Genomic DNA, 13,937 nt, shown 5'->3' on the forward strand with positions numbered 1-13,937 from the left:
CCAAGACACGCACCTGGTAACGCCACCTATAGGGGCCATAGAAATAAGAGATTCGCTCACCTTACAATCCAGGGACGGTCAGGGACAGTGTGGGCGAGTCGGAGACGAAAGCGAACAAGTGCTCTTCTACGATCGTCCCCGATCGTCCCTGACCGTACGCGATGTGCAGTTGTACACGTTAGGTTAGGTTATTGCAAAAAGTAAACAAACTTTTTTGTATTTGCACTTCCTTATTTACAAACTGTTGTTTACATACAGCATTAACCTAACGTAACGTGTACAACTGCGCATCACGTACGGTCAGGGACGATCGGGGACGATCGGAGAAGAGCACTTGTTCACTTTCGTCTCCGACTCGCCCACACTGTCTCCGACCGTCCCTGGATTGTAAGGTGAACGAATCTAAGGTAAACGGAATATATTTCTATGTGGGTATTAATGTGAAGGATCCTTTATAATCAAAAAACTTTCATTTAAATAACCTGAGCGCGCGGTGGCTCAGTCAGCTAGGTCGTGGATTGGCACGCGGGATACCGTGGTTCGATTCCCAGCCAGTGCGATTTTTTCGGGCAAGTACCTCTGTGATTTTTCACATGTGCTTTTTCACCACGCAATGCTCCTCGAGGAGGGTTTAGGCGACCTCCATGCAGCAAAATTGCCTAATTCCTCCTATCCCCCTCCTGTAATGGGAGGCATTCCATCCCTCATCCTTTCCTTCTCCCAAGTGCTAAGTGCCCATAGTAGTGCCCTTATCAAAGGAGCCGGACGTAGAGCACTATAATATAGAAAAAAAAAAATTTTCATAACCTATGTATGTACAACACCTAACACATTTGCAATTTATACATATATGCATATTGGTTTCATAAAGCTCCCTTCACAATGTGTATCCTCTCGTTCAGGCGCACGCAATTTTAGCTTTTGGAACGCTCCAAAAGTGTGCGCCCGGGCCGCCCGTAGCGCCCGTGTTCCGTGCGCCCTGTTTTTTGGAATACCCTCATAATAGACCAGGCTTTGCCGGTGCCTGTTTCTTGTATTGTTATTTGTGTTGCTGACTTAAGAACGATTTCAATTTTTGATTGCTAAGTTTTTGAGTTCTGATGAATTAATTTTACATCATTTTGGCATCTAATTTGTCAACTAATTACAATTCCCTCAATTTTTTAAAGTACTATTTTACTATAGCATTAAAGTTTTAACTTGTACTTTTTGTTTTTATATTTATTTTATAAGTATATTTTTAAAATCTTGTGTTGAAAGTACTTATATCAGTTTATGTTTGTTTTGCTTTAAAGTACAATTAAAAACTTACAAAACAATCATGAATAAATTGTGTTTTCATCATTACTGCCTGTACAAGTAATTATCATTTACGTTTTGATCAGGTTTGATTGATACAGTTGTGAGAGAAATTTAAGAAACGAAATTTATCTTCTCAAGCTCGTGAAGCTCCTTTTTCGATACTATATTATCTGGCTCATATTTTGTATAAAGGATATTTACACTATTCAATTTTGCATTATTATATTAGTACACACAGAGATACAAGACGGTAAATCGTTTCATTATAAATACTTGCAGTGGGTGGAAATATTTGACTATAAAAATCCCCTGATTCTTTCTGCACCAAATCCACTTAAATACGTGGATATAAGTAGAGCTATATCTCCTTTTTACGTGGATGCAGGGCTTATAATATCTACGTAAATAATAATGATACTATCTACACATCACTCTAGGTGTTGTCTGTATTGTATAACATCCACGTATTTACGTAGGTTGGGTGCAAAATTTTTTTAAATATTTACATTGATCAATTTCTGACGCATATTAGTACATAGAATTATAATAATCATTGAAAAAACTTTTTGCAGGCTGCATTGTTAAACACAAAATTTTTCATGCCACAAAAAATTTAAAGTTGTGTTTTGAATGACACATAAATTTTAAGCAACATGGGCATTATAGGTATCATGTATGCGTAATAATCAGCATCTACTGTACCAAAGCTTTACAAGGCAGAAGACTTAACATTGGCCAAGTATTAAATCTTAAAGTTTGATACAGTGTGGATATTTCTTAGTGTAATGAATCATATAGGTGATAAAGATAATATTCAGCATTTAACTTTAACAACTGTACATGTTCATGAAATAGAAGAAATGGATACTCAGGAAGGTAATAATATTTATTAAAGAAATTTTTAATGTTGCACTTTTGCACTAAATTGCTTATAGTACTAACACAATTAACATTTTATTTGGAATTTCGTATTCATATGATTAAGAATCTCATTGCAGTATGTTTTTTAACAAGCAGTAAAGTTGCTGATATGTATTGTATGCTTTATGTATATGTAGTTACACGAAAGCTAAAGTTATTAGTAAATAAATAGTACCAGAGTTTAGAGAATAGTAAAATGGTCAATATTGGAGATTATTAAAATTTTTTTGTTAGGACAGAAAATGGTTTTTTAGGCACGAACAATGTATGAGAGTATCTTATAATTTTGTTAGGACCAATAGTTTATTTTCAGTACAAAACTCCTTAGTATGCGGGTGTTCTGAGTTGGTCACATGGGAAATATATAGATAAACGTATATGTACTTTATGAAGTTTTTTTTTACTAACTCAAGTAATTATCATCCAAATATGCTCAAATTGTTGTGGTAAATTTGAGTTGGACGTCTCAACTAATGGTTACACTAGTAGAAGCTAGTATATGATACGGCATAATCATTGTAGAAGGGCTGTTTTTTAAAAATATGGGGTGCAGAAACAGACATGACAACGTTTGAAGCAGTAAAATTATGTAGTTACAAAGTAAAATCAACAGCATTTTACAAAAAAAGTTCACATCAACAGCTTTACTAACATGAAATATACTGGTCAAGCAAAATCCATTATAGCCCGTAAGAGCAAAAGAAAGGTCAGTTCTGCTAGTTTTTTGCTCTTGCTGTCACACAATTAAATTGAAAAAAAACATTCGATTTATACATTGTGTTCACTTATTACACATTTGATTTCACTGTTGTAGAAAGTTTTATTTCTTACAAAGCTTCACTGTATGCATTTATAATTTTAGATGTAGAATCCGAATCCACTGGTCGTTATTAATTGACAGTCCAAGAAAATTTTATTTCACGTAATTGCCTGAGTAGAAAAAGTCTTTGGCTAACCAAATGGTACCTATGCTCCGAGCAGACAGCGGCCAGTATACGGCATGAGCACAGGCCCGCCTTTGGGCCACCTTTGGCATCCGAAGTGTCAGTTGCCGAAGACTACCCGAAGGCGGCCCGAATGCTCCAACCGTTCGGCAGCTGAAGACCTTTTTTTTTTTGTCAAGTTGATGGCTATCCTGGTTATACAGCTGAGTTTAGCCACTTTTCAATCTTGCAGGCTCCGTGTTATATTCTCCAATAACTCAATAATTATCTCTCTTATTCAGACGGTTTGGTAAGATCGTTGCATAGCGGTACGACCGTCAAGCCTGGTACTGTATACTGCTGCCAACGCTGGTCAAAATTTGCGCCGCAGTGTAGCGCAGTCTGGCGAGTGTAGTTATAACTAAGCGCCGAAGGCGCGGGGTCATTTAGATCTTTAAATTCCCGTATCCTCATCACGACGTACATCCATATTCTTCCCAGGCATCCATCAACCGAACCGACAACCTAGTAACGACATCCGTTGAATCCCCCAGATCAAAACAGTCAACTCCCCCTCGTGCCCCCACCTCAATAGTTAAACCTTGCGGTGTCCCTCGGGCCACAATCACAACGGCATGCAGAGTATAAACACAAGAGGGCATCGATGTCGAGCCCAAAACAAAACAACAGACAGTCACCCCCAAAGTCACTGGAGGCCCACTGGTATGTTTATTCGACAAAAGCTTTTCTCGGTATTGGATCTAAACCTTCCATTCAAAACTGATATCTTTCAGCTGCAGACTATAAAAGGTCCTTGTCATACGTAGCCATTTGGTGTAAGCTTGAACTGTCGTTTCACATGATAAGTCGAAGAATCACTTTCACACAAAACAAATGTCTCAAACCATCGATTTTCAATCAGCAGCAATCTTTAAAATGCCCTTCATACGTAGCCATTTGGCTATTAAAAATTACCTAAATTCCTCCCTTGCATATTACTCGAAGTACAAAACCACACTGTACACTCGAACTCTCGTTTCACATGATGAATCGCAGAATCACCTTTACACAAAACAAATGTTTCAAATCATCGATTTTCACTCTTGCAAAAATTAACAAATGAATTCCGGTCTGTAGCCACCCAGTAGTGGTGGGGGAGACGGAGCATTGCTCCGCAGAGCCAGCTCACACGTCTACCCGACTCGCCCGCCGAGTGCGGAATCCGAGCAGCTGAAGACTGCCCGTATTATAGACGGCCCGAATACTTCTGGTGTATATATGTACATGTACATACATAATATAATATCGATATGTAGTGAGTAAGATAAAACTGCATGCATCGATCGATTTGCCTTCACTCTTTCAGTAAATAATCAATGTGTGTGTAAGAAGGATGAAACTTTTTCATGTAATTTTTGAGCACATTAGCTAAAAACGAATCTTTATTATCCTCACAACCATCGTTATCTTTAGGAGCATCACTTTGTTCTTGGCACTGTTTCTTCGCTTAGTCTTTTACACTTTCAGATTTTGTTAAAGATTCCACTTCATCCTAAATAACTCTTTCTAAATTGCCGTTGTCATCAAGGCTTTCATCCACATTAATTTTACCTCGATTTTCAACCCCTCCTACATCAATTTTGTCTTTATCGATATACACAATGGTTTCACCATGTTTTCTTTTTCTTGCAAGTCTAGCATTTAAATTTTTACGTTACGAGTAACGTTTTTTTCTGTCATCTTCTATTTTAATTGAAATAGGTTTATTACACCAATTATAGGTAAACGAACACATTCATAACCAAAACAAATCAGTATGTATCTATATCGATTGCAAATATATATATATATCTTCCTACATTATATAGTTGTATTGACGAAAGTGAGTCTCAGCCCCCCCGCTCCCCCCCGATTTACGCAGTTATTTGCTTGTTTCTACGTCATTTTTAATCAAATTATATTTGAGTAAGCTCCCCCCGCTCCCCCTCCCCTTCCCCCTCCACCTTCCCCCCTAAAAATACTTATTTATAGAATGTTTTACTATCATAAATGTTGAAAATATACGTAATTTAGTACGCAAGTCATACCTCGTTTTTCACCTCGTTCCCCCTTACTCACTATATATCTATTAAGTACCATTATTTGTTTAACTTGATTGAACTTATACATTTCAAATCTCTTTCTGGTCCATGTTTATTTTACCCAAATATAAAATTCTTGATTGCCTGAGGACTTTATTAACAAAAATACAGAATTCAGGAGGAGGTATAATTGAATAGACAAACACAATTAAGCTTTTGAAACAATAATTCATTCTGTTAGCTTAATGTTATGACATTTCATGTGTCATTTTAACCCATGAGTTCTTTTAAAACCCTTTTCACATTTTTTACATATTTGTTTTTCCTGGTTTTTATGAATTAATATACGTCTGTTTAAATGTGACGATCTTCAAACTTCCATATTTTTGAATTACTGAAAAACTTCTTTCTAAACAATATTTGTAATTTCTGATTTATTCTCGGATTCAATTTAAATAAAAATTCTTTTTGGATTCTTACATCTTGATAAAGCAACGTATAATTGTCAGTAAGAGAATAAAGGTTTTTTAATATACAATCCTCAGGAATCAAAACTTCGTTCTTGTGATTTGTTGATCAACATAGAACATGCTAATACAAAGGGAAACTGTTTCCTATAGAAGACAAAAGGTAAGGTGATAATGAGGTGCCAGTATTCAATGTTATTCTAGGAATATAAACTTTGCTTTATTTTTTTTCTCCTGATATTATTTCTGCTTCTATATTGTACTTGAATAATTTTGTTATTTTTAATCTTGTGCCTCTACAGAGACCGTCTGATATACTTAAAGTTCTTATTAACACCACGATTGCATTTATTTTAAATTTTAATTCGTGTGGTGGAAGACGTGGTGGGTTGTGATTTAATTATCAGCCTGCATTGATAAATTCACGAGTAATGTCGTTATTTTTTCTACTCAATCTGTTAGTGGGGGGTTGGCGCGCGGAGCGCGCAGGGGGGCGTCAGCTCCACTACTATATATATAGTAAAAACATGTTATTTTGAGGATCGTCACATTAAAAAACAAATATGTGAAAAATTTGGAAAGGGTTTTAAAAGAACAGATGGGTTAAAACGACACATGAAATGTCACAACATTAAGCTAACAGAATAAATGATCGTTTCAAAAGCTTAGTTGTGTTTGTCTATTTAATTATATTTCCTCCTAAATTCTGTCTTTTTATTAATAAAGTCCTGAGGTAATCAAGAATTTTATATTTGGGTGAAGTAAACATGGACCAGCAAGAGATTTGAAATGTAAAAGTTCAATCAAGTTTAATAATCATAATGGTACTTCAAAGACATATAGTGAGTAAGGGGTAGCAAATAGACAGAGGGAGACCTATGATCAGTGACTTTAAAAAGCTTGAAAACGAGGTATGACTTGCGTACTAAATTACGTATATTTTTTAACATTTAAGATAGTAAAACATTCTATAAATAAGTATTTTTGGGGGGGGGAGGTGGAGGGGAAGCGGGGGGGGGCTGAGACTTACTTTTGAAAATACAACTACGAGACTATACAACTCGTATATAATACGAGGAGATATATACCAGAAGTATTTGCCCCCTATACGGGCAGTCTTCAGCTACCGAACGGTTGGAGCATTTGGGCCGCCTTCGGGCAGGCTTCGGGCAGGCTTCGGCAACTGACCCTTCGGATGCCGAAGGTGGCCTGGAGACGTGTCTGTGCTCATGCCACCTTCAGCCCGTATACGTTGCCGAAGGTGGCATCTTCGGCCCGAATGCTTGCCGAAAATAAGTTTCTACTCAGGTGTTCAAAAAATAACATAAACTACTATTTTTTCTTGGAGAAATTTTTGAAATAAAAATTTTTTAAGTGTGCCTTATATGAGGAGTTAACCCGTGAAACAAGTGAGCTAACGCTGGCATGTGTATATCTATAGATATTATCTACTTACCAGCCACACGGAGGGAAAAATCATGGAGCGAACGCATAGTGGCGATGAAAATTTCCACCTTTTTTTGAACCTATGCAATTGGCTTATAACGTATGTGCTTTCAACGCATGTAAGCTATAGCCTATTAGCATAAGCTCTTACCATGGAGCAACCGCATAAAGGCATTGGCTTTTTTTCCATCGTGCCTATGCGTTTTCGGAAGAGAGGGGATACCGTACTATAGGAGCTATAGGATGGATATTTAGATATCTTTACCTGTCGGGTACATACGAGAGAGGGGGCAAGTAGACAAGCTATAGCGGTTCTAGAATACGGCGGATCTAGAACAGCCCCCCTCTCCGCGGCGTGCCCCTGCTTCTCCTGCGGCCAATGGGCGAGCGGATCCAGCAGTTTCCTCTTTTTGCGCGCGCCACTTGAGTTTGTGTGCGTTACCTGCAGCCATACTCGAGTTGTGCGCTGGTGCAATGCGCGTCTTCAGCGTTGGTTTGCGTGCGCTGCTCGAATATGTAAAATCTTGTGCAGCCTTCACTTGCGATGGTTATTTGTATTTTTTTTTTTTTTTTTTTTATGTAAGCGAGGGCGTTGCATGATAATGTAGGATGTGAAGAAGAAGGAAAATAATTGTTAACATTATTGTTTATTTTTGATCAATCAGTTTATTTTAAAATAAAAAAATTTACATTCACACAACTAGAATTGTAAAATGATTTGTTAAACACCTTATTCTTGAAATGCCAGACATTTTCACAGCTCTTTATTATTAACGTGGTTGTTGTTGTCGTCGTCGTCATCAACATCAACTCATTCCATATTAAAGTAAAACTTTTTCATTCGTTTGACATTATGAAGAGCACACATGAATCTGTAGGCACCGTTATGATGAATAAAAGTAGTAACTAATCTTGGAAGTTCAAACGGTGGAAAGTCTGTCATATCAGTGACCTTTAAGCCAAATCTTTCAAGCCACTTTTGTTTCAGATCTCCAATAACAAGTATGTTCAAAGCATTTTCAAGATTCTCCCATAAAATATTTCCTATTTCTTTGTACTCAATTTTTCCCGAGTCCCAGCTTAGTCCATGATAGTAAAGTTCAAGGTATAAATTTTTATGTTCATACTTTGGTGGTAATTTTCACCAGCTGAACGGTGCTTTAAATAGAAATACTTGTGCTTGTGCATCGATAGCACCGAGCGGAAGGATAGCCAATTCTTTGAGTACATAATCATTAACCGGTTTCTTGAAACCTTGCATGTCCACGAAATACTCTATTTTCTTTGCTATTATGATATTTAGTTTTATTTTTTTAGCTATTCCTAATCTTTATTTCTAGGACAAAATCCATTGTTCATTGAATACTAAACTAATAACTCATGGAAGAAGTTTTTCAACCAAGATTTCTTGTTTTTATCAACATCGACCTTAGTAGACAGTTTTTGATACTTAACATTAGTTGTAAAATTGCTTGCACTCGGTTTATTGTATTACTTACACTACAATAGTCATGAGTTTAAGTGATGTTAAAGTTTTGAAAGTAGTTTACAAAACATTTTTACTGAACTGTATCGTAAAACAAACAATATTTTGAAACGAAATGTTAAACACAGTGTTTCAATATGGTACAACATTATTGGTTTTATTTAATTTGAAATTTATGTCATTTAAAAGTATTTCTAAACAGTACGTCGTTAACTCTAAAAATACCATATCAAAATTTTGTTCTCAAAAGAAATTATCAATTGCAGAATAAAGATTTCCTTTAACATTTTTCCGTAGGGTTGAATAATGTTTTTTAATCAGCTTTTCCAAATTAGGTACACTGATTTTATTCACTAGAGTGATACTTTCTAATAAAACAGTTAATTCATTCACTAAAAAATCCTTGCACATATTAACTAACGTTGTTGCACACTCGATATGACGTAGTCTTTCATTCATACATATGACAGCTTGAAAGAGTCCCAAATAACCTGTAAACCCATCGATAGTATTTGTTTAACAGATTGTTGTAAAAATTTGCAAGGATTGTCATGGCATTCGTTATTTCACTCTCTGATAAAATTAAAACAAAACAAAAAATTTTTAGCATACCGGCAGTGCCGTCTTTAAGGGTTAGCGTACGAGGCCTACGCCCAAGGCCCCACCCTTTTGGAAGGGCCCCCAACAAACAAGAAAAAAATATTTTTGAACAAAATAAAAAATTGGACTTGGTGTGAGGGTGCCGCAGCACACGGACGTTCCGTCAATAGTGTCCGTGCTGTAAGTGCATATTACTGGTGTGATGTGGCTTAAAAAGTGATTAAACTGTGGTTAAAAGATAAAAAGACAAGGGAAAAGATTCTAAGTGAGAAGGTAGGAGGCGGAGAAGGAAAAAAGAAAGTTAAGAGGCTGGGAAAGTCAGAGTGCAATTGAAGGTTAGAAAACCGCAGCTGCAAAGCGCGGGAGAGTCGTAATAGGCAACGGGTACGAGATGAGGCCGACGATAGAGAAGAAGAAAGAAAAAAAAGGCGATATCAAGGCAGGAAAATGCATCCGAAACGTTAAACGCACGCACTGGAGGTTGTGTAGGTACCGCTCATTTGAAATCAGCTTTGAAACATGCACAATCTCAATCAGAGCACAAGGTATAAGAAAAAGAGGAGAAATCGAGGAAGGCAGTTGTCGAAAAGACAAAGGACGACGATAGTTAGAGAAAGAAAGAGAAGAGTGTGAGTTGGAGGCAGACTAGGATGGAGAATTTTAAGAAAGCAGATCGCAAAAAAACTGATGACAGAGCAGTGGAAAAAGAGAAATATGAGGAGTTTAAAGAAGAATTAATGAAATGCAGGCAAGAGAGAGAGGAGGTCATAAGAATTAGGCAAAGTTACACAGAAGAGATACAAAGGTTAAAACAAAACATGTTAAGGTTGGAGAAAGAGATAGTCGATGTTGAGGAGAGGGAGCTGCAGACAGCAAGCACATTGGAAAAGCTGGAGAAGAAGTTGGAGGAAGCGTGGTCCGCTAAATGGCAGGAGATGGATTCTGACGATGAGAAGTCAGCAGGAGGGGCTTCGAGCGTCAGCAGCATCGGGAGATCGTCGCGGCGGAGCAGAACGTCAGGCACGAGTGCGGTGAGCCGTTTGTCAGTTAGGGATGTTCTGCGAGTTAAAAGGTTGGCACAAGAAAAAGACAAAGAAGAAAGGGCGAATAATATAATCATAAGGGGAGGGAATGTTAATGGGGGAAATGTGAAAGTGTGGGTGGAGAACATGTTTGAAAATGTATTAAAAATTAAAATGAAAATTTTTAGTATAAGAGTGAGTGGCCCGGTATTAATTGTTAAGTTGAATTGTTTCGAGGATAAAATGTGTATTATTAGAAATAAGTATAGGTTGAAAGAAACGAATATGTATATAGAAAATGATTTGTCCTTTGATGGGAGAAAAAGGAAAGAGCTGATAACGAGGTGGGTTAAAAGGCCAAAAGAGGAGGCTTGGGACGTGAAGACTGGGTTTGGTAAGATAAAATTTAAGGGCATTTGGTATAAATGGAGTGAGAATATGTTTTTGCAAGGTGATGGTGTAAAGTATACGAAAGCAAGCATTGAAGGGACTGAAGTGGAGGTAGGGGGGGGGGTTGTAAAAAAAAAGGTGAAGGAAAAGAGAGGAGGGGTAGGTGAAAAAAGAGAGACAGAAGGAGGTGCGGGGGTGAGGTCAGGTAGGAAAGGAAATTATATAGAAGATTTTTGCATAAGCCAGGAACGGATAGTGATACCTAATAAGGCATAGAAAAAAAGTGATCATATAAGGAAAATTATTTTTTGGAACGTGGCGGGAGTTAGTAATAAAGATGGTGAGTTCTGGGGCTATGAAGAAGGTGCGGATTTCGTGAGTCTGTCTAAAACCTATATAGAAAAAAAAAGTTGGGTTAATTTAAAAGAAAAACTGTCAAGGCAATTTGTGTGGGAGGCAGTGCACGCGGTTAAATGTAACATAAAGGGGAGAGCAAAAGCTGGTTTTATTATAGGGCTGAAAAAGTGTTTTTACGGGGCAAATTGTAAGCTGGTTGAAGTAATTGAGAATGGTATAATTAAATCAGAATTAAATGGGATTGGGAGGAGAGGGGAAAGGATAAATGTTTTCTCAATATATAATAGAGAGGACCTGGTAAGGACTAAAGAAGTGTTAGAAAAATTGGAACTGGTAGTGGAAGATAGATTAATAATAGGTGGGGATTTTAACATAAGAATAGAAAACGTGAGCTGTGGTAACGTAGAAAGAATGGAGGAATGGGGCAAAGAAAGGTGTAGTAAAGTAAGATGATAAGTAACGAAGGCAGACGACTTATAGAATTGATAAACAATAAAGGATGGTTTCTGTTGAACGGTTCAATGAAAGGGATTATAGGGGGAAATACACATGTATAGGTGCCAGGGGAAAATCGGTGATTGATTATGTGTTAACAAATAAAGAAATGTTTGAGTTTGTTTAGGGATTTAAAGTAGGAAATAAGATTGAGTCGGACCATATGCCGCTAGAAGTATCAGTAGGGGGTGGGGTTATAGACGGCAAAAAAGCTAACGAAGGCAGAAAACAAAGAATTAGCAAAAAAGAGGTGTATACATGGACGAAGGAGAGCATTGAATTATACAAGATAGGAATAGAAGAAAGTATAGGTGTTAGTACAGGAGGAACGGAGAAGTTGTGGAGGAAACTAAACGAGCACGTAATTAGTGCCAAGATTAAAAAAGAGTTAATTATCAGGGAAAATAAATTAGATTACAGGATTTGGTGGGACAGAGACTGTAAAAATAAAAAGAGGAAGGCAAAAAGGCTGTTAAGTAGGTGGAGAAAGGGGTGGGTAGAAAAACAGGAATATTTTAAGGCCAGAAAAGAATGGAAAGAAAAGTGCGGGGAAAAGGAAAGAGATTTTTAAAAAAAGACAGGCCGAGGAGCTGAGAAACATTAAGTACAAGAGTGACGTTTGGAAATATCTCAATAAATTCAGAAAAAAGAAGGAGAATGTAGTCAATCACATAAAATTGAACGCATGGGAAGAACATTTTAGGGAGCTTCCAGGAGGCAAAAAAGAGAAATGTGTAGGTTTATGGGAAAACGAACGAGTTAATAGGGATAAAGAAGAGGGCATAAATAACGCAGATGTAGAGGTGGCAATTAGGAATTTAAAAAGAAAAAAGGCAGCGGGACACGATGGGATACCGAACGAAGCTTGGATCTACGCCGGGACAGGAGATAAGGATAGGTTAAGGGAGTATTTAAATAAGGTATGGAGGGGGGAAGGGGTTCCGGAAGATTGAAAAACAGCAGTAGTAGTCCCCTTGCATAAAAAGGGGGACAGTAATGACCCAAAAAAACTACAGAGTAATATCCTTGCTCCCTACGAATTATAAGTTGTATACAGAGATCCTAAAAGTGAAGCTGTTAGCGGAAATGGAAGAAAAAAGGGTGTTACCGGAGGGGCAGGCGGAGTTTCGGAAAGGTAGATCGACTTTAGATAATATTTCATTTTGAATCATATAGTGCAAAGGGAAGACTTGATAAAAGGAAAATATAAAGTTTTTGCACTGTTTGTGGACTTTAAAGCAGCATTTGACTCGGTGAACAAGGAAAACTGTAGGTAATATTGAGCAAAAGAGGATTTAGTAAAAATTCAATAAGTAGAATCAAAGAATTATGCACTGAGACAAAGGTAAGGATTCGTAGTAACGAGGGGCTTTCGGATGAATTTTAGACTTTAAAAGGTTTAAGACAGGGATGTCTGTTAAGTCCGGCTCTATTTTGCATATACATTGCTGAGTTAGAAAATGTATTAAAAGAGAGGAACGTAGGAGGAATTTTGATTAATAAGGTAAGAGTGTAGTCACTAGCATACGTAGATGACATAGTATTGTTGACCTTGAACAAAGAAGCTCTAGTAGATATGATAGATACGTTAAGAAAATTCAGCAGAGAAAGGGATTCATGTATAAGTTTTGAGAAATCAAAGGTAATGGTTTTTAACAGCAAGAAAAAAGTAAATGAAAAAGGATGAATAGTTAAAAGAGGAGACAATAGAAAGAGGTAAAAAGCTTTAAGTATTTAGGATTCACATTTAACAAAAGAGGGAACTATTCTGGTCACATAAATGACTTAAAAAGGAAGGGAACTATTGTGGTCAGGAAAGTGTGGGGATTAGGGGAGAGGTTGTGTAAAAAAGATTTTATGAGGAGACGGATGCTGTTCAATTATCTAGTTAGGAGAACAATAAGTTACGGGGCCGAAATCTTTGGGTGGAGAGGGTGGAAAGTTTTGAAAAGAATTCAAATGGACTATTATCGTTGGGTTTTAAGGTTAGATTCCTGCACGCCTAGATACATCGTATTGAAAGAGACAGGTTTAGAAAAGCTAAGCGTACATTTTAAAAAAGTAGCAACAAGGTTTAATGAAAAAATTTGCAAGCAGGGGGAGGACAAGCTCACGAAACTATGCTATAAGGAAGCATATGAAAACGAGACAAGAGGGATGTTAAAAAAAGAAAGGAATATATTTCTAAACAATCTTGGATATAGTGAAAAATTAATAGAGATATGGAGAAGTCAAGGCATATTAGTAGAGGATAGGATAAGAGAGCGTATGAGTGATACAAGCAATCAGCTAACGGAAGCTAAAATTAAAAACTCAAAGTACAACCCTAGGTATAAGGATATTATGGGGATTGGAAGGGAGGAGTATTTCAGCAAGCAAATCAGGGGGGTTTGTATTAGTCATGTGGCAAAAGCCAGATCTGGAAATCTGGATGGAGGAAATAGGTA

The 13,937-nt window shown here is 37.1% G+C and overlaps 1 protein-coding gene across 5 annotated transcripts in view; it reads left to right on the top strand.

Annotated features, from left to right (window-relative positions):
- Nucleotides 1-1,179: 1,179 nt before the first annotated feature.
- Usp7 (Ubiquitin-specific protease 7) overlaps nt 1,180-13,937 on the top strand; it is a 780,393-nt gene continuing 767,635 nt past the window's right edge. For 4 of the 5 annotated variants that reach the window (XM_089595056.1, XM_089595060.1, XM_089595061.1 and 1 more), the window contains exons 1-2: nt 1,180-1,359; nt 1,875-2,178. In XM_089595056.1, coding sequence (XP_089451182.1) covers nt 2,088-2,178 — 91 coding nt within the window. In that variant the 5' untranslated portion in view covers nt 1,180-1,359; nt 1,875-2,087. Of the gene's footprint in view, nt 1,360-1,531; nt 1,553-1,874; nt 2,179-13,937 lie in introns of those variants that run through there. The other variant, XM_089595058.1, reaches the window with a different exon arrangement.

This window comes from Copidosoma floridanum, unplaced genomic scaffold (genome assembly GCF_036245765.1).
Source record: "Copidosoma floridanum isolate Cflo_tuat_1 unplaced genomic scaffold, Cflo_Japanese_pri ptg000024l, whole genome shotgun sequence".
NCBI lineage: Eukaryota > Metazoa > Arthropoda > Insecta > Hymenoptera > Encyrtidae > Copidosoma > Copidosoma floridanum.